At 35.7% G+C, this 26,150-nt stretch overlaps 3 protein-coding genes, 1 long non-coding RNA gene and 1 pseudogene across 6 annotated transcripts; 4 read left to right on the top strand and 1 right to left on the bottom strand.

The window, feature by feature from the left end:
* Positions 1 to 833: 833 nt before the first annotated feature.
* LOC148587754 (B3 domain-containing transcription factor VRN1-like) lies at positions 834 to 3,020 on the top strand. Of its 2 annotated transcripts, none has more exons than XM_088512931.1 (3): positions 834 to 1,128; positions 1,859 to 2,419; positions 2,511 to 3,020. In XM_088512931.1, the coding sequence occupies exons 1-3, from the start codon at positions 982 to 984 to the stop codon at positions 2,775 to 2,777; spliced, it is 975 nt and encodes a 324-aa protein (XP_088369057.1). In that variant the 5' UTR covers positions 834 to 981; the 3' UTR covers positions 2,778 to 3,020. The 2 variants fall into 2 exon arrangements, with proteins under 2 accessions (XP_088369057.1, XP_088369058.1); XM_088512932.1 differs by lacking the exon at positions 834 to 1,128 and adding an exon at positions 1,170 to 1,761.
* Positions 3,021 to 3,823: 803 nt separating this feature from the next.
* LOC148587753 (uncharacterized) lies at positions 3,824 to 5,121 on the bottom strand. Its single transcript, XR_015911485.1, has 2 exons — positions 5,034 to 5,121; positions 3,824 to 4,837 (listed from the first exon to the last, which is right to left on the bottom strand). It is a non-coding gene; the product is annotated as an uncharacterized LOC148587753 (long non-coding RNA).
* LOC132171677 (B3 domain-containing transcription factor VRN1) lies at positions 5,056 to 7,600 on the top strand. 2 transcript variants are annotated; one of them, XM_088513531.1, is made up of 4 exons: positions 5,056 to 5,260; positions 5,514 to 5,653; positions 6,659 to 7,186; positions 7,281 to 7,600. In XM_088513531.1, exons 2-4 carry the CDS (start codon positions 5,585 to 5,587, stop codon positions 7,530 to 7,532), a joined length of 849 nt encoding a protein of 282 aa, XP_088369657.1. In that variant the 5' UTR covers positions 5,056 to 5,260; positions 5,514 to 5,584; the 3' UTR covers positions 7,533 to 7,600. The 2 variants fall into 2 exon arrangements, with proteins under 2 accessions (XP_088369657.1, XP_088369656.1); XM_088513530.1 differs by having other exon boundaries at positions 5,056 to 5,653.
* Positions 7,601 to 12,875: 5,275 nt separating this feature from the next.
* On the top strand, positions 12,876 to 14,695 carry LOC132178695 (B3 domain-containing transcription factor VRN1-like; annotated as a pseudogene).
* Positions 14,696 to 18,980: 4,285 nt separating this feature from the next.
* Positions 18,981 to 25,055, top strand: LOC132184085 (protein VASCULATURE COMPLEXITY AND CONNECTIVITY). The gene is made up of 3 exons (XM_059597576.2): positions 18,981 to 19,210; positions 23,473 to 23,675; positions 24,478 to 25,055. Exons 1-3 carry the CDS (start codon positions 19,115 to 19,117, stop codon positions 24,821 to 24,823), a joined length of 645 nt encoding a protein of 214 aa, XP_059453559.1. The 5' UTR covers positions 18,981 to 19,114; the 3' UTR covers positions 24,824 to 25,055.
* The last annotated feature ends 1,095 nt before the right edge of the window (positions 25,056 to 26,150 follow it).

Genomic DNA, 26,150 nt, shown 5'->3' with positions numbered 1-26,150 from the left:
ATCTTATTGTCAATGTCCTCTTCAAATTGCTAATTGTGTTAATGTTCTTCCTAAACTTTCAAAACAATGTGAATGTCCATTTTATTGACAAAATACCCTTCATAAATTTTGTTTGTTAAAAAAATTTATTTATAATAACAAACTAATTTTTTTTTTTTTTTTTGACATGTTCGCACAAGAGGGGAAGAGAGATTTGAACTAGTGATCTCCACTTTATTAGGCGTGATCTTAGCCGATTGAGCTACCTCTTGAAGATAAAATTAACATTGATTTAGTAGTTTAAGTAGGATATTAACACAATTCATAGTTGAAATGAAAAATTGTTACAGTAAGATGGTAATTTAAGGGATGTACGTGTATTTTTTTTTAAAAAAAAAATTATTTGGAGCATTGATATTTTTTTAATTTATTTCACTACACAACAAATTAAAATAATTATATATTTTGTTTGGCGATGTTGCAGTTGGACGTCTGTTAAAAGGAGTTGAAAGAATCAAATTATTGTCGACTTGTCCATGTGGACCATCTGTCAAGATTGCCAAGGAGTCAAGGACGAGGAATGCTTCTATGCATTCTCCAGACCATCTCCAGACCATCTCTCCTCTTAAATTTTTTTTTTATTTTTTTATTTTGAAAATATCAAGATGCAATTGGAAGAGATGGTGGGGAGATGGTATTGAGAATGAAAGAAGAATATCTCAGTCAAGGACCACCGGTGGGTGTCCTTGTGGGCCATCTGTCATTAACTATAAATTACCACATTAATTTATAAGAAAATTTAATAAAAACTACACAACAAGCATTTTCTAATTTATATATTCGGTGGGTGTGAAAGTTGCGTTGCATTTAGCCATTTACCGCCGGTTAAATTAGCCACTGCGAGCTCTCGAACACGGTTGATCCTGAGGGGAGCAGAGTTGCTTCGAGGCATTTCCACCGTTGGATCAATCAACAATCGTCATAACACTTTTCTTACTGACTATGGCAGCTAAGAAATCAAGGACTCGCCGGACTAGAGTGGTGCCCGACCGGAGCTATGACCACCGGCCGTCAAGTTCTATGGCGGGTAGGAGACCCTCGCACTTCTTCAAGGTCATACTCCCCTCAACCATTCGCGACAGGAAACTGGTAATGCCTTCTCTCTACGTTGCTTGCTTGTTTGTTTGTCTGTTTTTCATTTCTTGAATATTCTAGTGCTGTTGCTTGCAGTTGCAGTAAATTAGCGATGGATTTGCTTAGTTCTTGTGTGTTTGAGGAAGAACCCAAACACTGCATGTCTCGAATTTGGTTTCAAATTTTTTTTCCTCAATTGATTTATAGAATTTTGATGGTGATTTTGGGCTGGATCCGCAGGGGGACTTGATTTCTCTGGGTCTTAATTGCATTTCTTATATATCAATACGCATTGTTGAAACAGATGATTGTTTCGTGCTCAAACCTTGTAGTGCTCAGACCTTTTGTTGTTTCATTTTTTTTTGTTTTGCTGTTCTGGGTTTATTTTTCCATTGTTTAAGTATGTTTTTCCGAGTTGTCTAAGTATGAAACCAAAATTATGAAACCTCAATCCGAGTTGTCTAAGTATGTTTTTCCATTGTTTCATTTTAATGGAATTGCCTTGCCATTAGAATGCTTAGGTAGTTTTTACTTGGCCAACAAATTCATAACAAGGGGAGAAACCAGAAGGCAGATCAACCTTTAAAAAGTTCAATTGAACTTTCTGGATTGTGCAGCACTTCACCAAGGCTCACTTATTTTACATTTGTAAGGATTAGAAGCCATATATTTTCCACATCACATGTTTCCTTGATTTCATTGCACATTGTAATTGAGGCAATATAACTTACTTCGGTGGCTGCAGAGGATCCCTGTAAAGTTTGTAATGGAATTTGGGGATGAATTGTCTGCTGTGGCTACGCTCACCGATCACTATGGTAATTTTTGGCAAGTGGGATTGGAGAAAGCCAACAACGGGATTTGGTTTGATAATGGTTGGCAGGATTTTATGGAATACCATTCTATTCATTATGGCTACTTTGTAGTCTTCAGATATGAAGGAAATTCAAAATTCCATGTTCTTGTATTTGATAATACTGCAACTGAAATTCCATCTACATGGAGCAAGGATGGTGAATTGGAAGATCTGGTGGATGTAATGGAATCAGATGATGCAAAAAAATCAAGGCATGACAAGTTGAAACAAGAAAATGAAATGTCTGACCCAGATAAGCTGTCTGCAAAACATGAAGTAGATAGAGGAAGATACAGTAGGGAAAGATTTTCTGGCACATCTTCAAAAGGAAGAGTCTTGATGCCCACAAGAAGAGAGAGAGCGATCGAAGCAGCGAGAATGTTGAAGCTTGAAAGTCCTTCATTCATGGCCTTTGCGGGGAAAAAGAATATAGGTGGAATTTGTTCTTTGGTGAGCCTTTGCAATGTGATCATGTTTCTCAAATATCGCTTTTGAATATGCTTATTTCAATCCTTAATTCTTTCTTTGTGCTGTTGTGCAGTATGTGCCTAGTGGATTTACTAAAAAGTATCTTATTGGGCATGAGTCTGTCGAACTCCAGACTTCTGATGGAAAACATTGGCATGCCTGGTGCCGTAACAAGTGCTCATCACCTAATGCAAGGACTTTAGGGTGGGCTCAGTTTTGCAGAGACAATAATTTAGAAGGAGGAGATGTGTGTGTCTTTGAGCTGATCAAGAGGAACCCTGTTGTGCTTAACGTCTCAATATTTCACCTGGCTGACTATGCTGTGAAGCAACATGTCTAAACTCGATCATAGACATGCAGAAGCTTTAAGGAGGTATGTTTTATATTTAGGGACTTTGGCCAATAAATATGGCTTGTTGTACTCATGGTACCTGTTCCTGATGCTAAAACCCTTTCTGTAAGCTTGTCCATACTTCCAATATTATTAATTTCTATTTCACTTAGTATGTCTCGGTTGTAATTTAACATCCACGGAATCATGATCAAGATTGTTGTATTTTTATATTAGTTTTCCTCCATCAAATCTTATGTGTATGTATATGTATATATTTGGATGAATAATATTTTTCAGTCCACACAAAGAAAGCACACAGTTCTCTCCAGCATGAGTAAACCTCGACTGGACCTCAAGTTGCTTGTACAACTGTACAACAAAATCAATCAAGCTAACCCAAATAACTAAAGAAAGCCCAACAATCAAGCAAACAACAGCAACTATACAAAGAATCCAAACAAAATCCTCTATATTAAGAGAAGAAAAGGCTTTAAAGTAATTTGCCTTGAGCCGGATCCATGAAGTACTTTAAAGCATATGTTGTTGGAGATGCTTTGAAAGGGTGTTGAAAGAAATCTCGATATTTAATTGAAAGAAGTCTCCTTATTCTACAAGAAGTTGTGCAAGAGAGCCTTTGGCAAATTGACTATTGATTCAATTATATTACTAGTAGTTTTCTTATTTATTTCAATAAGTGGATCTTTATTTAAAGATGTGATACTTCAATTATCCATTATTATAAAATTTGCATTCTAAATAAAGGAAATAAAGGTTCTCGTGGGGATATTCCCACTTGTATAAGATTTCAAAGCTCGAATATGTTACTAAAAAAAAAAGAAATTACACTTTCATTAATAAACGGATCCACCAATTAGCAAATGCCCCCATTGACAGAAACAATCTTCTAATCTCTAAGGGGTAGCTTAATCGGTTGTGCACCATGCCTAATGAAGCGGAGGTCACTAGTTCGAATCTCCCTCCCTTCCGTTGTGTGGATATGCCAAAAAAAAAAGAAAAAAAAAGCAATCTTCAAGTCCAAGACATTGCAAACATGTGGAACTCAACACTCCATTGGATGTAATACCAGTAAGCTAATTACAGAAAAAGAAAAATGTAAAATAAAGGAAGCCAAATTTGCAGTCAATATAACACCATTTACAAATTAATTTTGCTTTAGGAGTCGATATAACACCATTTATTTCCCATAAGACAGGAGAATTGAGGACCCAGGAAACAAAAAAGGCAAATAAACATGCAATCTTCAAAGAGAACTCCTATTATCAGGTCCTTTCTTAAAACCCAACTGTTGCAGCATCCAATAAAAATTTGACACCTCACTTAAAAGCACAAACATATACCAAAATACACTAAAACTAAAACACTAGATTACATCTTCTAATAACCCACCAACCCGTAGACCACCCCTCCAGCCAAACGCCGCCACCGGAATCCATGGAGCCACCGCCGGAATCCGCCCCGAGAGAGATGATGTTGGTGGCCACGCACGGGGACTCGGCCAAAGACCCAGCTGGGTCTGGCTGCTTACCTAGCCGTGGGTCACGGTCAGACCCACGACAGCATAGCCGTGACCCAGGCCAGGTCGTGACCCACGGCTGGGTTTGGCCTTGCCCCAGCTGTGGGTCACGGCCAGACCCACGGCTGGGTCTGGCCTTGACCCAACCGTGGGTTGGCATTTGGCCTTCATGGTGGGCGGCGAAAATTGGTGGTGGTCGAAGGCGCTGCTTGGTGGTGGCAGGGGAATTAGGGAGAGAGAGCGTGCTGGAGCATGTAGGAGAGGGGGAAAATGAAGAGAATTTTCTATTGAATAGGTTAGATGACAAGGTGTTTTCATTTCTATTGAATTTTATGCTCTTGGCTGATGTGTCAAGTTTTGATTTGTTGTTGTAAAAGTGGTATTTTTGCCGCGCATCCTGATGAAAGGTTTTCCCATCTTCCAAACATAAACGAAAACCATCTTCTGGCCAACCGACTAGATGATGAAAAGTAAAATTTCCATAGAGGCTCATTCCCTTCATCCCCTTAAATACCACTTCCAGAACAACAACCTACAAGATAAAATGAAATTAGTCAATAGATTATGCAATAGCACGATATGTAAAATTCCTGAGAATATTAACAAGAGAAAAGTATCTCACTCGGGCATTTTGACAAACATCTTACCTACGAATACAGAATACAACCTGCCCAATAAAATTAGAGATCTTTTGACAAATCACGAAAGAAAAAGGGTTTTGATTATACCCAAAATTTCCATAAATCCATAATAGCGTCTGCTAGCTGGAGCCTGGAGATGCTTTAAATGGGTACTGTTGCATCATGCATGCCTATAGAACAGAGGGTAACTTGCATGAGAGTGGCTCTAAAAGCTTGTCTACCCACGTGAAGCTCACCACCCCATCTTGCCTGCACCATATCAGTGACATCACCTGAAAATAATCTGTTCACTGTCTCTATTGACCACTTTCACGGTAAATTTTTTCACAAAAAACTTGTACAAAACTCAAAATTGATTTCACTTTATACTTCGTTAAAACACTTTTCAATCAAAAACACCCTAATTGTCTTCCAGTACGGATAAATTATATGTAGAAACCATCCTTGGACTGAAAGAACATAACAAAACACAGAGGTTTTTATCCGTGGACGGCGGATATGAAAGGCAGCAGCACCCACTCAAATCAGCCAACCATCGTGATATACTTTTTTTCTTAACTATGGCAGGGAACAGATCAAGGACTCGCCGGACTCCAGTGGTGCCCAACCGGAGCTATGATCGCCGGCCATCTAGTTCTATGGGTGGAAGGAAACCCACGCACTTCTTCAAGATCATACTCCCCTCTACCGTTCACGACAAGAAATTGGTAATGGCTTCTCCCTAGCTACCCTGCTTACTTGTTTGTGATTATTCTGGTGCCGTACGTTTTAAAATGGGATGGAGATAGATGATTTTGTTTATTATTTAAATTAACTCGTATATTTGCCACTAAAAAATAATTTTAACATGTCAAAGTTGTAAAGTTGGCATTTTTATTTCTTAAATCTTATTCTAGGAAGAACCCAATAACTCAGTAGCTAGTGATCATCCAACACACCAGCATCTGAGCCTGTCATTCTAGGATGTGTCCAACCGGTTTTAGGAAACCAAAACCCACAATCAATGTAAGCCAAGTAAAATAATTATTCTGACATATTTATCTCATAAATAATAATTAGTGATTGGGTTTGGGTGCAAAGCGTTTTGGAACTTTCTAAGAATTTATGGTTGAAGACTTGAAGTGAGCATAATGGTTAAAGGCAGGGAGGTAAAGTGAGCGTAAGATTTAATGACTAATCTTGTCTACCAAATAAATAAACATTAATAAACAAAATGGAGGGAAATTAAAGAATGATTGTGCTGTCACTAGGAAGTTTATGGTCTCACTCCCTTGGCTAATTAACAATTTCTCGAAAATGTAGATTGTTGTTCAATGTCAATATCTTTTGTTTTTTGTTTGCAACACATTGGTATTGAAATTCATCTCTTAAGCCGTTAAAATTCCTGTGCAACTCGAAGTTACATGCCATTGCTTTATTGTTGTTCACCAAAAAGTATGAAACCTCGATGCTCAATCCAAGTTGCTGCTTTTCTTCGTTCATTTTAATAGAATTTCCCTGCCACTGCCAATTTATATGTTTAGCGAATTTTTACTTGGCTAAAAAACTCATAATAGGGCCGGGAAAAACCAGAACTTGGAACCTTTAAACAAAGCATTTGAAGTTATTGGTTTATGCAGCAGTAGCACTAATCTGCATCACATGCATGTTTCCTTGATTCTATTTCACATTGGAATTGAGATAATATAACGTGCTTTGGTGGCTGCATGCAGAGAATCCCAGAAAAGTTTGTAATGGAATTTGGGGATGAACTGTCTGCTGTTGCTACACTCACTGTTCCCAATGGTCATTTTTGGCAAGTGGGGTTGGAGAAAGGCAACAACGAGATTTGGTTTGATGATGGTTGGACGGAGTTTATGGAATACCATTCAATTTATTATGGCTACCTTTTAGTCTTCAGATATGAAGGAAATTCAAAATTCCATGTTCTTGTACTCGATACTACTGCAACTGAGATTGAGTATCCATTGAGCGAGGATTGTAACATGGAAGATGAGGCGGACACAATGGAATTAAATGATGCAACAGAATCAAGGCATGATAAGGTGAACGAAACTGAAATATCCAACTCAGATAAGCTGTCTGCAAAACCTGAAGTGGATAGAGAAAGATATGTTGGTGAAAGATTTTGTGGCACATCCAGCCGAGAGAGAGCAATCCAAGCAGCAAAAATGTTGAAGCCTGCAAGTCCTTCGTTCATGAGCATCTTGCGGCCCTATCAGATAGTGCAATCTATTTTGGTGAGCGTTTCTAATTCTACATGATGCGATCATGTTTTTCAAATCTCTCTTTGAATGTAATCATTATTGGTTGCAATCCTTGTTTCTTGTGCAGTATGTGCCTGTTGGATTTGCTATCGAGCATCTTACTGGGGGTGATCAGTTTGTCAAGCTTCAGACTACTGACGGAAAACAATGGGATTCCTGGTGCTATGGCCATACAGTTTCAAGTAAAGCAAAGAATATAGGGTGGGCTCAGTTTTGCAGGGACAATGATTTAGAAGCAGGAGATGTGTGTGTCTTTGAGCTGATCAAGATGAACCCTGTTGCGCTTAACGTCTCAATATTTCGCCTGGCTGACTATTGACTAAGCAGTGAACTAAATATGTCTGACTTATAAGTAACTTGGCTAAACTCATGATCTGGTGATATTAATTGTTTCATGTCTGGTCTTTTTTATGTACTTATTTATTTTCCTTCAAATCCTGATTCTTGAAGTCTTTCATATCATCATTGTGTTGGACAATGGAATTTTCTGCAGTTACCCTCAATAGTAGAAAATTTTGCAGCAATTTGAGAGACAAAATTGAACAATTAATGGACACTTTGGTGGGTACCAAAAGAATTTCAGCAGGAAGAATATTGGTTGGTATTTTGCAGGTGAAGTTGTGGGGAGATAAGTATAAACTTTTGAGGTTATATAATTAAGCATCATGTTCACTGATGAAGAGGGATGGATGATGTGCTGAAAGTTTCAATATTTCAAGTGGCTGATATGCAAGAGAAGCAAACTAAGCTGTTTGGCGGTACCTAGCTAGTACTTTGTGGCAATTCTGAATTTTAGTCTTGACATGTTCCTACATTCAAAGTGAAACTATATATTATTAATTGGACGACCAATCAAATAATGGGATGATGTAGAAATCAATACATCTTGTTCTGGCAGAGGAATGCAAGCTTTCCAATACGTCTAACCAAGCTGTGATAGGACTTAGGAGAGTTCACCAATTTAATGAAGAGAAATGATTCGGTTTTCCCCTTGTTCTTTCAATTTTCAAAATTATTCAGATTTTAAAAATTGAAATGATGTAAGAATGATTGAGGAAGGATGTATAACACGTCTCTTTAATAAATTAAAGTGAATGATGAAATTCAAAAATGTAATAAACTTTGTAAACCATTTTGTAAAAAGCAAATAATATTTTGGTTGGATAACAACAATAAACAGAACTTTACTTACTTCCACCAAAAATAAAGTAAGTGAGGACAAGTAATAAATGAAGCTTGCTTTAGTTAAAAAGTAGTTTTCTTTAAAGTAAATATCTTGTAAGAAAAGTTATCTCTACAAGAAGTAAAGACTCCTTTTTCTTTTTGTCTTTCATTTCTATGTCAAATTAAGAGCAACTACTCCTCTTTTGTGATAACAATATTTTATATATATATTTTTTGGATGAACTTAACTTGAAAAGTTTTCTCGAGTGTTTAGCCCATTCAAGGTCCCATATCTACCATTCCAAACCTCCTATTTGAATCCATTAACTCTAACAAGAAAATAAAAACATAAAAAGTCTTCAACAAAGTATAACAAAAAAAAAGTGGAAAAATAAGTTAGAGAGAATACACATTCAGTGTGAAAGTTACATATGAAATAGTAGTTATACTTAGTATAACATAATTTGAGTTAAGTGATAGGTCCAATATGTTCTATCAAAACTTCTCAAGAAAATTCCTTATATATTAATCTCCTTACCGAGCGGTACTAGCAGTTTTTTAAGTTGGATTTCCTATACTAAAATTTTTAGTTCCGTCCCTGAACACATGCGTCTTAGCTTGTTGGTAAGTTCAGCATCTTCTACTTATTAATTATTTCTTCGAAGGAACTAGGTGAAAAACTTTAGCAAAACCATCATTGTCTCGTCTTGACAACCTTGGACGACAATAAACATTCCATCATTATAAGGGAAAGGGGGTTGATGAGAATGAACTAGTTCAAAACACAAGGAAAAATACAGTAATTTACTGTATATTATAAAATAAGGTCAACCATTACTTTATTAATTTAAATAAAATAATCCATACTATTGTAGACAACAGACATAAATAGATAACAATTACTACGTACCAAGACTTTAACAATATAAAGAGTGTTTTATTCAATTGCTATTGCTTACTCTGTTCTCTTGACAAGATTTAATAACCCCATAATTTAAAATTACTTTAGGGATAGGATGGACCCTGGATAGGATTTGATCCTTGGTCGTATTGGATATATGAAAATTAAAGTAGACTTATAACCTTAAGGTTTTTAATTAAATAAATACAAAGTGCTTAACAGGGTTAACATGAAGCCATAGATGTACATGTTAAAGTGAAGGCTGTATCAGGATATATCTTGCATGCATTGAAATTATAGATTACTACTTACACTATAGCCTCCTACGTTTAAACCCTTGTTTTTGTCACATCCATGTATAATTTTCTATCATGGAGTTTGAGCTTTCACGGAGTTTTTATTTTTATTTTTTATTATTATTTTTTAAGCCTATTCGGACACATAATAAACAATAATATATGTTTTTTTTTTTTTTTAATCAAAAACATTTTTAAAAAAACAAAAAAAATCCCATCATGTCTATGTTTTTCAATATTAGTTTTGTTGGTAACATATCCTCGGAGAACATGAAGAATACTCTAAGTTACTCTCGGAATACATACATCTCGGGAGAACATGACAAATCAACATATCGAGGTTAGGTCTCGTAATTGGACACATCCCAGGACCAAGTTTCATCCACTACATTCAAGCCCTGGGACAAGCATGTCCCGAGATACTCAGACATTCGTCTTAACATGGAAGGTACAAGGGATCTTTATTCCTTAAATCTAAGAAGAGTGTTGTTGGGTCTCAACTCCTACATTTTCAGGACTGGATCTTATCTCGAAGAATTCATATTAGATTCCTACTACGAGTTGAATTGGAGCAGGAAACACAATCTGGGTCCAATTGGAGTATGGACTCCTTCGAACGGCCCTAGATTTTGCAAAGCAAAATTAGATAACTTGCAGATAACCTCAAATGATTCGGATGAAAGAAATATCCAAATCAAAAGACGAAAGAAATACCCAAAATCCTTCGAACAACCCTAATTTTTGCAAAGTAAAATTAAATAAAAATAAAACCTCAAATGATTCGGATGAAAAGCCTTCTTCTTCGCCGGTGGCCGGGAGCACTACAAAAAAATAATTTTTTTCTCACTGGAGTTTTCTAACGTGTCAGGGTGTCTGACACGTCAAAAAACTTTTCTGACGTGGCATTTTTTACGTGCGTTGAATGTCAAGTACATAGGGGTCAGTAAATTTTTTTTTTTATTTTTTTATTTTTCTGACGTGTTACTGTTTAGCACGTCAGAATTTTCTGACGTGTTAATTTTGACACGTCAGGAAATTTTTGACGTGTCAAAATTGACACGTCAGGAAATTTAAAAAATTAATTAAAAAAATAATAAATTTTTTTTAATTTTTTCTGGAATTTTTTTTTTCAATTAAAAAATTTATTAATTTAAATTATTATTTTTTTTGTAATTTCTCTGCAAAGAAAAGAAGCAGCTTTTCTCCAGTTGCTTCTTTTTTTCTCTACCTAGAGAAACAAGAGGCCTCTTTTTTTCTCTTCTCCCTTTTCGTTTCTCTGCTTCTTTTCTCCAGCTCTCCCTCTTCTTTTCTCTTCTCCCTCTTTGTTTCTCTGCTTCTTTTCTTCAACTCTCCCTTTTCTCCTTTTTTCTCACCGTCTCTCTCTTCTTTTCTCAATTTTCAAAAACCCAAACCCAAACCGAAAAAATCTTCAAAAAATCAAAAACCCAAATCAATAAATCAATCTGAAAAATCAAAAATCCAAACGTCAAACCCAACAAATCTTCAAAAACCCAAAAAATCTTCTTATTTATATTCTTCTTCTTCTTTTCTTCAATCTGTGGTTCTCTTCACCTTTTCTTTTTCTTCTTCCACTAGAGAGGGAGCTGCCTTGCAGAGAAGAGGGAGATTGAGAGAGGAGAGAGAGAGAGAGTGTGGGTAAATAAATGAAGAGGAAAAGAATAAATAATAAGAGGAGGGAAAAAAGTTGAAAATTCTGCTTAATTTTTTTACTGACATGCCAATATAAACATGTCATAAATTTCTGACGTGCTAATTTTATTCTGACTTGGTTTTTTGCTATGTCAGAAAAAATATTTCTGACGTGGTAAAAATTATGTATTATTTGCCACGTTAGAAAATTGTAATTTTTTTTGTAGTGGAGGCTTGTGCCGGAGTGAGATAGAGAGACAAGAGCAAGCCTCGTTCTTCTTCACCGATGGACGAAACCCTTGCGCCGGAGTGAGAGAGACAAGAGCGAGGGAGGGAGAGCTTCGCTGGTGGCTGAAGACCTCGCTAGAGTGAGAGAGAGAGGGTGAGCGAGGGAGGGAGAGCAGCGGGAGAGGGAGAGTTAGGTCCGTTTGGGATTGCGATTTCAATAAGTGGGATTTTAAAAATTGCGTTTTTAAAATTGCAAAGACGTTTGGCAAAACATGTTAAAAAGTTTTTTTTTTTTTTTTTATCAAATATTTGTTATGCGAAATCATGTTTTTTTGTTTAAATTCGCACATTTTTAAATAAGTACCCCTAACTTGCTTATAGAAATCGCATATTTTTTTTCCTATTTTAAATTAAGTGCTTTTTAAATCACAATGTCAAACACCTTACATTTTGTTATATCTTTTAAAAATGGACCCTTAAGGTGCGTTTGAGATTGCAGTTTCAATAAGTGCAATTTTTTTTTTTTAAATTACATTTTTGAAATCGCTACTTTTTAAAATCGTAAAGGCATTTAGTAAAACATGTTAAAAAATACTTTACTTTTTTTTATCAAATATTTGTTATGCAAAATTGTGATTTTGGTTTAAATTCGCGTCATTCAAATAAGCACCCCCTAACTTATAGAAATCACAGATTTTTTTTTTTCTCTATTTTAGATTAAGTGCTTTTTAAATTGTAATACCAAACTACTGAAGTTTTGCAATATCTTTTAAAAACGCAAATTATTCTTATGAAATCGCAATTTTAAACACATCCTAATAGGTTTCAAAATTTTTTGGGGATTTGGGGATAACACGAATATTAGGTTTCTGATTTTAAAAAAAAAACAAAAAAAAACAAAAAAAAAAGCCACGTAAGAGATAAGTTGGGCACATGACTCTTATCATTTTTCTTTGTTTTAAGCCGGATCCATGAAGTAAGTCCATAATTGCGTCTACGGGAGATTCTTTAAAAGGGTACTGTTGCATGCGTATAGAATGAACAGAGGGTTACTTGCATGAGAGTGGCTCTAAAAGCTTGTCTACCCACGTGAAGCTTACCACCCATCTCCCATGTCTGCACCATATGAGTAACATCACCTGAAAATAATCTGTTCACTGTCTCTATTGACCACTTTCACGGTAAATGTTTTCACAAAAAATTCGTACAAAACTCAAAATTGATTTCACTTTATACTTCGTTAAAACACTTTTCAATCAAAAACACCCTAATTGTCTTCTACGTACGGATAAATTATATGTAGAAACCATCCATGGACTGAAAGAATATAACAAAACACACAGGTTTTTATCCGTGGACGGTGGATCGATATGAAAGGCAGCAGCACCCACTCAAATCAGCCAACCGCACTTTTTTCTTAACTATGGCAGGGAATAGATCAAGGACTCGCCGGACTCCAGTGGTGCCCAACCGGAGCTATGATCTCCGGCTGTCTACTTCTATGGGGGGAAGGAAACCCTCGCACTTCTTCAACATCATACTCCCCTCTACCGTTCACGAAAACAAATTGGTAATGCCTTCTCCCTAGCTACCTTGCTTGCTTGTTTGTGATTATTCTGATGCATGCCGTTTTAAAATGGGATGGAGATAGATGATTTTGTATATTATCTAAATTAACTCATATATTTGCCACTAAAAAATAATTTTAACATGTCAAAGTTGTAAAGTTGTCATTTTTATTTCTTAAATCTTATTCCAGTAAGAACCCAATAACTCAGTAGTGATCATCCAACACAACAGCATCTGAGCCTGTCATTCTAGGTTGTGTCCAACCGGTTTTAGGAAACCAAAACCCACAATCAATGTAAGCCAAGTAAAATAATTATTCCGACATATTTATCACTAAGATAATAATTAGTGATTGGGTTTGGGTGCAAAGCGTTTTGGACCTTTCTAAGAATTTATGGTTGAAGACTTGAAGTGAGCATAATGGTTAAAGGCAGGGAGGTAAAGTGAGCGAAGGATTTAATGACTAATCTTGTCTACCAAATAAATAAGCATTAATAAACAAAATGGAGGGAAATTAAAGAATGATTGTGCTGTCACTAGGAAGTTTATGGTCTCACACTCCCTTAGCTAATTAACGATTTCTTGGCGAAAATGTTGATTTTTATTCAAAGTCAATATCTTTTGTTTTTTGTTTGCAACACATTGGTATTGAAATTCATCTGTTGACGAGATATTTTGGGGAATGTGATGAGTCCTACCAAAAAAACTCATAATAGGGCCGGGAAAAACCAGAACTTGGAACCTTTAAACAAAGCATTTGAAGTTAGTGGTGTATGCATGCGGCACTAATCTGCATCACATGCATGTTTCCTCGATTCTATTTGACATTGTAATTAAGACAATAAACTTATTTTGGTGGCTGCAGATGATCCCGGTAAAGTTTGTAAGGAATTTGGGGATGAACTGTCTGATGTTGCTACACTCACTGTTCCCAATGGTCATTTTTGGCAAGTGGGGTTGGAGAAAGGCAACAACGAGATTTGGTTTGATGATGGTTGGAAGGAGTTTATGGAATACCATTCTATTGATTATGGCTACTTTTTAGTGTTCAGGTATGAAGGAAATTCAAAATTCCATGTTCTTGTACTCGATTGTACTGCAACTGAAATTGAGTATCCATTGAGCAAGGATTGTAACAAGAATGTTACATCCAGCCGAGAGAGAGCAATCCAAGCAGCAAAAATGTTGAAGCCTGCAAGTCCTTCATTCATGAGCATCTTGCGGCCCTATCAGATAGAAAAAGCTACTTTGGTGAGCCTTTCTAATTCTACATGATGTGATCATGTTTTTCAAATCTCTCTTTGAATGTAATCATTATTGGTTGCAATCCTTGTTTCTTGTGCAGTATGTGCCTGTTGGATTTGCTATCGAACATCTTACTGGGGATGATCAGTTTGTCAAGCTTCAGACTACTGACGGAAAACAATGGGATTCCTGGTGCTATTGCCATACAGTTTCAAGTAAAGCAAAGAATATAGGGTGGGCTCAGTTTTGCAGGGACAATGATTTAGCAGCAGGAGATGTGTGTGTCTTTTAGCTGATCAAGATGAACCCTGTTGTGCTTAACGTCTCAATATTTCGCCTGGCTGACTATTGACTAAGCAGTGAACTAAATATGTCTGACTTATAAGATAACTCGTCTAAACTCAGGATCTGGTGATATTAATTGTTTCATGTCTGGTCTTTTTATGTACTTATTTATTTTCCTTCAAATGCTGATTCTTGAAGTCTTTCATATCATCAGTGTGTTGGACAATGGAATTTTCTGCAGTTACCCTCAATCGTAGAAAATTTTGCAGCAATTTGAGAGACAAAATTGAACAATTAATGGACACTTTGGTGGGTAGCAAAAGAATTTCAGTAGGAAGAATATTGGTTGGTATTTTGCAGGTGAAGTTGTGGGGAGATAAGTATAAACTTTTGAGGTTATATAATTAAGCATCATGTTCACTGATGAAGAGGGAGGATGATGTGCTGAAAGTTTCAATATTTCAAGTGGCTGATATGCAGGAGAAGCAAACTAAGCTGTTTGGCGGTACCTAGCTAGTACTTTGTGGCAATTCTGAATTTTAGTCTTGACATGTTCCTACATTCAAAGTGAAACTATATATTATTGGACGACCAATCAAATAATGGGATGATGTAGAAATCAATATATCTTGTTCTGGCAGAGGCATGCAAGCTTTTCAATACGTCTAACCAAGTTGTGACGGGAGAGTTCACCAATTTAATGAAGAGAAATGATTCGGTTTTCTTCTTATTCTTTCAATTTTCAAAATTACTTAGATTTTAAAAATTGAAATGATGGAAGAATTATTGAGGAAGGATGTATAGCACGTCTCTTTAATAAATTAAAGTGAATGATGAAGTTAAAGAATGTAAGAAACTCTGTAAACCATTTTATAAAAAGCAAATAATATTTTGGTAGGATAATAACAATAAACAGAACTTTACTTCTTATTTGACCAAAAATAAAGTAAATGACGACAAGTAATAAATGAAGCTTGCTTTAATCAAAAAGTAGTTTTCTTTAAAGTAAATATCTTGTAAGAAAAGTTATCTCTACAAGAAGTAGAGATTCCTTTTTCTTTGTCTTTGTGCCTTTCATTTCTCTATCAAAGAGTAACAACTCCTCCTTTGTGAGGACAATATTTTATATTTTTTTTTGGATGAACTTAACTTGAAAAGTTTTCTCGAGTGTTTAGCCCATTCAAGGTCCCATATCTACCATTCCAAACCTCCTATTTGAATCCATTAACATAATTTGAGTTAAGTGATAGGTCCAATATGTTCTATCAAAACTTCTCAAGAAAATTTCTCATATATTAATCTCCTTACCGAGCGATACTAGCAGTTTTTAAGTTGCATTTCTTATACTAAAATTTTTGGTTCTGTCCTTGAACACAAGCGTCTTAGCTTGTTGGTAAGTTCAGCATCTTCTACTTATTAATTATTTCTTCGAAGGAACTAGGTGAAAAACTTTAGCAAAACCATCATTGTCTCATCTTGACAACCTTGGACGACAATAGACATTCCATCATTATAAGGGAAAGGGGATTGATGAGAATGAACTAGTTCAAAACACAAGGAAAAATACAGTAATTTACTGTATATTAGAAAATAAGGTCAACCATTACTTTATTAATTTAAATTTAAATTAATCCTTTCAAAAAAAAAATTAAAATAAAATAATCTATACTATTGTAGACAACAGACATAAATAGATAACAATTACTACGTACCAAGACTTTAACAATACAAAGAGTGTTATATTCGATTACTATTGCTTACTTTGTTCTCTTGACAAGATTTAATAATCCCATAATTTAAAATTACTTTAGGGATAGGATGGACCCTGGATAGGATTTGATCCTTGGTACGTATTGGATATATGAAAATTAAAGTTGACTTATAACCTTAAGGTTTTTAATTAAATAAATACAAAGTGCTTAACAGGGTTAACATGAAGCCATAGATGTACATGTTAAAGTGAAATTACTATAGCCTCCTACGTTTAAACCCCCGTTTCCTGTCACATCCATGTATAATTTTCTATCATGGAGTTTGAGCTTTGACGGAGTTAAGTCTATTCGGACACATAATAAACAATAATATATGTTTTTTTTTTGTTTTTTTTTTGTTTTTTTATCAAAAACATTTTTAAAAAAAAAAACTAAAAAAATCCCATCTTGTCTATGTTTTTCGATATTAGTTTTGTTGGTAACATATGATCGGAGAACATGAAGAGTACTCTAAGTTACTCTCGGAATCATCTCAGGAGAACATGACAAATCAACATATCGATGTTAGGTTTCGGGATTGGACACATCTCGAGACCAAGTTTCATCCACTACATTCAAGCCTTGGGACAAGCATATCCCAAGATACTCAGACATTCATCTTAACACGGAAGGTACAAGGGATCTTTATTCCTTAAATCTAAGAAGAGTGTTGCTGAGTCTCAACCCCTGCATTTTCAGGACTGGATCTTATCCCGAAGAATTCATATTAGATTCCCACTCCGAGTTGAATTGGAGTAGAAAACACAATCCGGGTCCAATTAGCACTCATTGAAGAATTTAATTTAACAATCATACTTCCAAGTCATGTTGAAATACTTTCAAATCAAGTTGAAGTATGAGACATAATCCAAGTCTGACTTAATTTCTCCATCTATAAATAAGCACTTACACTATGTATAAACCTGATACTAAAATCTTGTGTTTTGAGAATACACTCTCTAAGAAATTGACTTAGGGTGCGTTTTTTTAAAAAATAATCTGCAATTTTAAACCAAATCGCAATTTTAGGGTGTTTGGGATTGCGATTTTAAAAACGCAAATTTTAAAATCGCAAAAAAATTTGCGATTTCCATAAGTTGATTAGAGGGTGCTTATTTAATACAAAATCACGATTTCTATTAAAAAGATATTTTGTGCAATAGTTACATTTTTTTGAGCGGGAATAAAAAAAATATCAAGAATACCCATCTAAAATATATTAAAACCCTTTTTTTCTCTTTTTTTTTTTTTTTTTCTTCATCCTCTCTGTCTCGTTCATCCTTTCTCCGCCCTGTAGTAGTATGCGTCGCTCTTGTCCATCTCTTCGCCCCTCTACCAGGTAATAATCTCACCTTAATATTTTCTTTCTCTCCATATAACTCCATTGCTTTTGTAAAACTTTTCATTGTTTGGTGTTCGATGTTATTTTATGTGGTTTGTATGACTACCGTGCCTTTTTATATATGCGTTTATGTTCTTCGACCATTTCTACAGAGTAAAGTTGTGATTTTTTTTTTTTTCAAAATTTTATTTAGATTATCGTGCATGCATAGTGACCTGCAATCCATCATAGTATGCAGTGATAGATCACTGTACACGTACAGTAATGTGTGAGGCCTTTTATATATGCGTGTACAGTAACCGTGTGAGGCTTTTTCTTTAACTGTGCACTGCATAGTGATGTGCACAATGACGATTTTTTATGGCTCTTTTTTTTTTTTTTTAAAGGTACTGTACAGTAACAATTTGTGATGAATTTTTATTTTTATTTTTATTTTTTAATGGGTATTGCACTCTAACAGTTTGTGATATTTTTTTAATGGGTAATAAACAGTGATAATTTGTGATTTTTTTAAAAAAAATTTCTCATTATTAGTTTAATTTGATGGATTGTTCTTTTATTTTTTTTATTATATGTCTGTTTGGAATATGTTTCAAGAAAAAAAAAATACAAAAACAAAAAACCATATAGAAACAAGTAATATAGCAATATATAATTGCCTAAGTAGAAAACCCAAAGTTAATGTCAAATTATAAGTCATACTTTTGTTTGCATAGGTGTGAAAAATGGAGTCTTATAGACAGTGTTAGTTATTTTATTGTTATAAAGAAATGTCCTTATTGGTAATTTGGTAATGAAATCGCAATTATATGCTAATGTTATCCAAACACTCAATTGATGAAAAAAATGTTTTTTAGCATGTTTTACCAAACGCATGTGCGATTTAAAAAAGTAGCAATTTTGAAAATACAATTTTTAAAATCGCACTCCCAAACGAACCCTTAGCCATCAAAGACTCAGGCGAGTCTTATGATAAAAGGTAGAAAATTATTAAAGTTTGAATTTATATTTTGACTTGTATTATGAACAAATAATTATAATATATATAATTAAGTTAGGTGGTCCCAGAAAAACTAACCATATTGATAAGTTTGGTGGACTAAATCAGAAGTTGATGCAAAATGAGTATACCTTCTTACAATAAAACAAAACCTGTCGCTGGCGACGATGTTTACTGTACTGTCTCCGACCGGCGTTGCTAAAAAACAAGAATCGAAAGTAGTGTTTGAGTTATTATTATTCCTCAGTTGTCCTCACTGTTTCAGCCATATCACGATATTGCCACTCAGGAACATTTTTCGCTTTTACAAAGTTCTTCTGCCCTTGTGAATATCTTGATTCGCTTTGGACATAATAAGTGCACAACTCGACTTTGCTCAACAGAAGTTCACCAACTTTACTCCTCTCCTCTCAAACAAAGAGGCAACAAAATTTAGAATCTCGAGGGAGAGAGAGAGAGAGAGAAAGACGATGGAGAGAAAGACTGTGGTGATATGCAGTGTTGTGGGGTTCTTGGGGCTACTATCAGCTGCTACTGGATTTGGTGCAGAGGGTACTCGGATTAAGGTAAACAAAAATCGTATGTTTATGTGGGTTTTGCTTAAAGTTTTTATTTTTTCTTTTTGCTTATCCTTTGATGGGCTTGTTTTTGATTGTCGTTTTGTTCCTTTGTCTTCATAATCTTGCTCTTGTATGACCCTAGCCCTCTGATTTGTTGCTGAGAAAAACCTGGGGAAATGTTACAAAGTGAAAAAAGTAATCTTCCTTGCCGTTTCATTTTCTAGTAAATCTTTCAGCGGAGGGGGAACTTTGATGTGGGGAATATGAGGTTTATAACTTTATAGCTCCAATTTGTTTAATATATTCAATTTTTTTTTTTTTTTTTTGTTGAATAAGAAGTTTTATTCAAGCAACTGAAAAATCACATGAAAACCAGCTTAATGCTGCACACCTATGGCAATTCAACTAACAAGAACAAAACGTATCTAAGAAACATCAAAATACAGAAAAAAGATTCCTCCAAATAGTACAAAAGACTTTATTTTGAATAAAGTTTTGATTCTCTTGCTATTCTATATCTCACATGCATCATCACTCCCTGCAGTAAACTGATTTCACTTTTAACTTTCTCATTGTGGGGTCTTGTATTTCAATCTAACCAGATGTGGTAGATGTTAGCTGCTCAATCAAGCTTACGGAGTGCAGTCTTAAAGCCCTTACCTTTAAGCTTACGCACTTTTTATCCCAGCTTTGAACATGTTTACTAACCAAACATTTCTTTAATTTCTCTTTCGAAACTCTCCTGGTGAAAGAGCATTCAAAAATAGATGATCTCTAATTTCAAACTTGTTTATGTGAAAAGTGCATAACATGTCTCCAGTATAGCCTCAGTTTGCTTATCTCTTCCTCGTTGTAACTTTTTTTTTAACAGCTAACTAGCTAATAAATACATACTTAGGGATAATATTTGCAAACTGAAGAAGTTTCAACCAAATGAAGATAGGCAATTTAGCTGGAATTACCTCCCAACCATACTTCCCAGTAATTGAAGGAATCCAAATAATTGCATCTTGTCTGATCAGAACTTGGTGGAATTTTCTTTGAATCAACACCAAATCTTTGGATCTTGGTGGAGGCCAGAACCAATTACCATTCTGGAGAACGATAGAAGCCTTCACAAACATAGAGCTACCAAAATATACAAAATTTTGTGCCCAACTTTTTGATATGATGGTCATTTTGGGTGCCAATTATCGTGCCAAAGAATAATTGAATAACCTTCACCCACAATATGCTTGAGAAGAGGCCTAGCAATAGCTCTTAGTTCAAGTATTTTCCTCCAACCCCAAGAGCTCTCCCTTTTTCCTTAGACCCAAACTGCCCTCCTTTTTAGGTACACAAAGTAAATCCCATGCTACTTTAGCTCAAGAAGCTATGACATCAGTACCATTCCACAAATAAGAAACAAACTTGTGTTCAATTAACTTCATCACTCTTTTTTTGTTTTGGGACAAATGAATTTATATTAATAACAAACAAAGAATACAACACACTGCAGAATCCTGCTAGATCCCCCGATGCCATAAACGGCACCTTACAAAAGACTACAAATACCATTATAAACACTACAGAACCAAAAGCTAACAATCAGCCTACTATACTAGCAAAACAGCAGCCTCTATACAACTCTGCTACTACTAGCCAAACAACATTTACAATTCAGAAACCACAACAGTATCAACTTTACAATTCAAAAAAATCAACTCAAACATTCTAACCAAATTTCAAAAAACACAAGACAGCAACTTATCTGCACAAACATTTGAAACTGCACAGATCAATCTGTTGTCTCTACACTATGCCAAACAACAACTCTACACAGTACACAATCAGCTTCCATTGCAGCCTCAGCATCCACTCCCACCTCAAATAACAGCTCCTCTCACATGGAGGCCCATTCAGTAATACTGAAACAGTGCTGACCTTACATGTGAACAACAGAATAAATTTTAATATAATGGGGGTGACCAAGCCTACTGGCCTGTGATTAGGGGTGTAAACGAGCCGAGCTTGGGCGAGCTTCCCTTGTTCAAGCTTGGCTCGTTTAAATTTTACTCGAGCTCGAGCTCAAGGGCGAGCCAAAAAAATCGAGCTCGAGCTAATAATAAGTCGAGCCGAGCCAGCTCGCGAGCTGGCTCTTATATTTAATATTTTTGTTTTAAATTTTTTTTTTTTTTAACTTCAACTACTCTTAAACGACTTAAGAAGTTAGTTTGCATATGAGTATTTGCTTAGCCTAGCTAGTCGAGTATGGAGCCTGAGTCAATACAGCAAGACATTTTGTTTCAAAGAGAGAGGATATGCATCATTTTATAGATAAGCAAACTTAGAGATTGATGTTTTCTTAACAATGTGGGACAAGTTAACAGGTTGCATTCAGACTGATTGGGACAACGCCCCCTACAAAAAAATATTTTTTTAACGTCTCTCTCTCAATCCCCCTCACCAGTCACAATGGATCTTCCATCTGAACTCTCATTTCCCACTCTCTCACTCCCACTCCCCAGACATGTAGTGATAGTGTTTGGGTCTGTTTGATTCATCAATAGTTTATGCCTTTCGCAATCTCCCTCAATAGTTTCTGCTTGATTCTTTTTCCTTTCATTTGGATCTGCTCTAATTGAATCGAGGTCTTTTTAATGATTGCTCTCTCTCTCTTTCATCACGAAGGGTCTAGAATTTTTCATTCTCTAACGCTTAAATATAAATGCAATTTTAAGGTTTTAATAATTATGAGATTTATAATTAATTATCTATTACTTAGTTTATATATATATATATATATATATATATATATATATATATATATACACACTCGAGCTTATACGAGTTGTTCACGAGCTTAACCGAGTCGAGCCGAGCTTGCTTCGTTTAATATTCGAGCCAAGATTTGTGTTCATGAAGTGCTTCATTTAATATTCGAGTCGAGCACGAGCCGAGCTTATGCGAGCCGAGCCCGAGCTTACTTGCGAGACGCTTCGCTCACTTAACAGCCCTACCTGTGATACTGTGTCATAAATCACCTCCTGAAAAACTTAATCTGTTAGGATGTAGGCCGACAAAGTTTTTTGACCTAAAAAACACTGATATAAAAGGAGCTTTCAAAAAAGTAAACAGAGAGGAGTAGCATTTGATGGCAAGAGGTATGGAAGTCTTGTTCATGAATGCAGAAAAAAGCATGTGTCGGTGGCAAGGACACAAATTAGGAAATTCTCCTTGGTACTTGTGTTTTATATTGTATGAGCTAACCGTTATTACCCAAGTTGTCTTCTCTTAGAAATCCACTGGTTTGTATTTAAACTCCTGCACACACAATTTAGATAACTGAATCTATTTTTTTTTTTCTTGATCTATGGATCTAACTGACAAGCGTAATTGTCTTATACTTTAAGGCTAGTACTGGAATGAATTCCATCCCTATCTTCCCTTTTATACCCTTAAGTTTCTGAAACTTCCTCCCCTTTTATCTTTAGCTTAAAACTAGAAAATCTCACACTAGTTGTTCTTTCTAAAGTCTATTTACCACAGTTCTCTTTTTGAGACACTGTCTCTTAACCTTCAACTACCTGGGTTGTATTTTTGCTCACTCACTAAGCCAATGGCTAAGAAGTGGTCTCTCTTTGGAAGTGAAGAATTGTCATCCACAGCCCTTGAGTGTTTGCGGTGGCATGATTGAGTGGAGCATTTTTGCCAATGCACAGGGCATACTTTCTGGCCCAGCCAGCTTTCAAGATTTGGGCAGTTCGATAAAGTTGGAGTTGCAACTGGCCTTGTTATCAACGATGAGAAAGATAATTATATTTGTCTGAGAAATTGGAGAGTATGTCCTCTCCATAGTCCATTGTTCTCTTTCAGTTTCAGTTTGCTCTTTCTTCTGCCATCTAGTTTTTGAGATTCAAATGACAGTTATTCCCTCAAATTTCTTTCAGTTTCTGTTTGTTGTTCTGTTTTCCCACCCTCTTGTCTTTCGAGATGCCAAATGAGATTCATGCCCTCAAGTGGACTTCTAATTGAGGGCAACTATTATTAAAGATGAAACAGGACTGTTGCTAACGCACCCAAAAGACAGTTACAGTAGCAGGACCCTTAATCTATTTATGCCCACACCTTAGACTCCCAATATGGAGTATAAGGCGATTGAGGCTGAGTGCCTTTCATTTCGTGTTGAGATTTTTTTCTGCATAATAACAATTATTCTTTTGCAACAGTGGTCTTCAGTTTTATGATAGAAGCAATGCTGAAATGTTACACTATTTTCATACCCCCAGGGTTCTCAGGTTCAGTTTCCTTCTCCTTCTGAATGTGTATACCCTCGGAGTCCTGCTATGGTTCTTGGTTCAATTGCAGCACTGGCTCTTATGATAGCTCAAATAATTATAAATGCTTCAACTGGGTGTATGTGTTGCAAAAGAGGTCCTCAGCCTTCTAACGCTAACTGGAGACTAGCACTGGTCTGCTTTGTGTTTTCCTGGTAAGTTTCATGTACTAATTGCTGATAGAAATCTTATTCCAGTCTGATTATTTTTTGTCTAATTCTCTAAGAAATATTGTTAATGAGGACCATCAGTCTCTGAATTTAATAGGATTCTTTCAATAAAAGACCTGGATTCTGACGGGCTTGAATATTAAACCCAGAGTGGTGTAACACTGTTCTATAAAATTGTTCCATGGTACATATAACCACTTTTCTGGTTTCTCGTTAATTTGGAGCTGTACCGATCTGTTAGCCATTTCTTATGTGGCCATATGTCTTCCTTGACAAGTGTAAGAGCTTTTCTGCTGTCATGCATAAGTTGTTCTTCCTGAAGTAGGTTTGGCACCCCTTGACAACTCTTATGTGCCCCTTTCATGACCAACCTGTTAAGTTTAAAAGCTGCTACATTTTTTATTTTTAAACTTGTGATTATTATTATTATTATTATTATTTTCTTTCTGATTCTCACTCACAGTAAGTTTTCTTGACGAAAGGAGGTGCTCGTCTTTATAGCATTTTCAAGAATCTTATCATGGAGAATATAGTCATGCTGATAATGTAGCAGTTGGGAAGAGCATTTACACCCTGCACTCAGTTCTCTTCATGGCATGAATAATTACTTTCACCTTGCACTCCTCTCTCTTTATAGCATAAAAGTAGGCTAGGTGAATGTTATAAACACTGTTGCAAATGAAGTGCATAGGTGTATGTTGCTTTGGTCAGGATCTTTACATAAACATTTTTCACCTCAATCACTAATTGGTTTTCAATTAAAATGGTATATTTCACACTGGAGCAGGTTCACATTTGTCATAGCGTTTCTTTTGTTGCTGACGGGTGCTGCACTCAATGATCAACATGGTGAAGAAAACTTGTACTTTGGCAGCTACTCTTGCTATGTTGTGAAACCTGGAGTCTTTGCTGGAGGTGCCTTTTTGTCCCTTGCAAGTGTGATTCTTGGTCTTATCTATTATCTCAGCATTACTTTGGCGAAGAACAGTAACGAGCCATGGGGCAATCCTGCTGTTCCTAATCAAGGAGGGCAAGGAGGGATAGCCATGGGACAACCTCAGTTTCCACCACAAACTACCCAAGAACCTGTTTTTGTACATGAAGACACCTATATCAGACGGCAATTTACGTGATCGGTAATTTTTTGTTCGAACAGCGTCCAGTGAATTGTGTTCCTATAAACATGTGGCAATATGCTGCAGTCAGTCTTAAAAACGGTTGATCTTGTTGCTGGCATCGATAAAATTATTTAATTTTTCTTCAGTAGTTGGAGTTTCTTTTAGGGCTGTATATGTTAAATGAAAAAACGCACTATATTTGGACATGAGTTGAATGGATCAAAGGTTAAGAAATATGCTTATTCAATGGTTGTGATAATTTCTCAAAGATGGTTTGAGCTTTTCTTTTCCTTCCCATCCCCCAAAGATAATTTCTTCTCACCGTTGGACACCGCTCATATCATGGATTTGAAAATAGAAACAATATTTAAAATCGTCATAACATAACAGTAAATTCCGGAATTGCAAAAACTTGCTCCCTAAAAGGCACTGTGGGTGTAGGTTGAATGATTTGGCTCTCAAGTTATGCACCCAACACTACAAAAGAAACGAAGAGCTTTAAAGAAACATATTTGAGCATTGACACCTTGTGTAATAGGAGAATTGAAAACAAGTAGACTTAAATAGAATTGAATCAAACAAGAAGGGTGTACCACATAATAATAAATCTTTTCTGTTCTTAGAGCTTCAAGCACCAACATTGTCATGGGAAGCCCAATTTGAAAACCTCTAATAACCCCATACCTAGGACAATGGAAGAAACATCGTCGGGGAAGAGTACAACTTAAAATACCTACCCGTGCCACGTGTACTATAATGGCCCACTAAAAGATAAGGCTGATAGTAACAGCTTCTCTAAAAAAGAGAATATTTGTTGCTTGGCTACTCTTATGTGAAAATTTCGTTTTGTCGTAGCGTTTTCTCAAGCGAGAGGTAATTCTCAGCTTCTTCCTCGTGATTCTTACGCCTGGCTTTTCTTTTCTGTTCAAAGCGTTTGACGGACTCAAACGTTGGAGGTGTTCCTCATTGAGACGCTCGAGAAACTTCCTTACTCATTCTTTGTTTAGTATACAAGCATATATTAATCTCAACCAACATCTTCAATGTTGACAAATGATGACACATGATAGGAGGCATCTCAAAATAATAATGTCATCGATCAACAAATAGTAGTAGGCTGGTGGCATGAAAGTCAAGGTATAATTTGATTATAGAAATACGTAAAAGAAAATTAAAGAAAATTAAAGGTCCTTCATGCTGACCAAGTAATAAACCTTAAAACCGATCGAACATGTTCTCCGAACTTCAACGCTAAGAAAACAATATTAAAATATTGCTGAGATAAACCTTAAAGCCCGATCGACAATAATGTTCTCTGAATTTCAATGCTAAGAAAACCAAC

This window comes from Corylus avellana, chromosome 2 (assembly GCF_965113065.1).
Source record: "Corylus avellana chromosome 2, dhCorAvel1.hap1.2, whole genome shotgun sequence".
Classification (NCBI taxonomy): Eukaryota; Viridiplantae; Streptophyta; class Magnoliopsida; order Fagales; family Betulaceae; genus Corylus; species Corylus avellana.
This window is presented reverse-complemented; position numbering and strand designations above follow the sequence as displayed.

Bases quoted from the DNA above. Each gene is read 5' to 3' on its own strand.
- LOC132171677 (XM_088513530.1), top strand. From the start codon at position 5,507: ATGGCAGGGAACAGATCAAGGACTCGCCGGACTCCAGTGGTGCCCAAC. The intron at 5,654-6,658 runs GTAATGGCTTCT...GGCTGCATGCAG, and splicing joins CCGTTCACGACAAGAAATTG to AGAATCCCAGAAAAGTTTGT. The intron at 7,187-7,280 runs GTGAGCGTTTCT...TTTCTTGTGCAG, and splicing joins AGATAGTGCAATCTATTTTG to TATGTGCCTGTTGGATTTGC.
- LOC148587754 (XM_088512931.1), top strand. From the start codon at position 982: ATGGCAGCTAAGAAATCAAGGACTCGCCGGACTAGAGTGGTGCCCGAC. The intron at 1,129-1,858 runs GTAATGCCTTCT...CGGTGGCTGCAG, and splicing joins CCATTCGCGACAGGAAACTG to AGGATCCCTGTAAAGTTTGT. The intron at 2,420-2,510 runs GTGAGCCTTTGC...GCTGTTGTGCAG, and splicing joins TAGGTGGAATTTGTTCTTTG to TATGTGCCTAGTGGATTTAC.
- LOC132184085 (XM_059597576.2), top strand. From the start codon at position 19,115: ATGGAGAGAAAGACTGTGGTGATATGCAGTGTTGTGGGGTTCTTGGGG. The intron at 19,211-23,472 runs GTAAACAAAAAT...TCATACCCCCAG, and splicing joins CAGAGGGTACTCGGATTAAG to GGTTCTCAGGTTCAGTTTCC. The intron at 23,676-24,477 runs GTAAGTTTCATG...ACACTGGAGCAG, and splicing joins GTCTGCTTTGTGTTTTCCTG to GTTCACATTTGTCATAGCGT.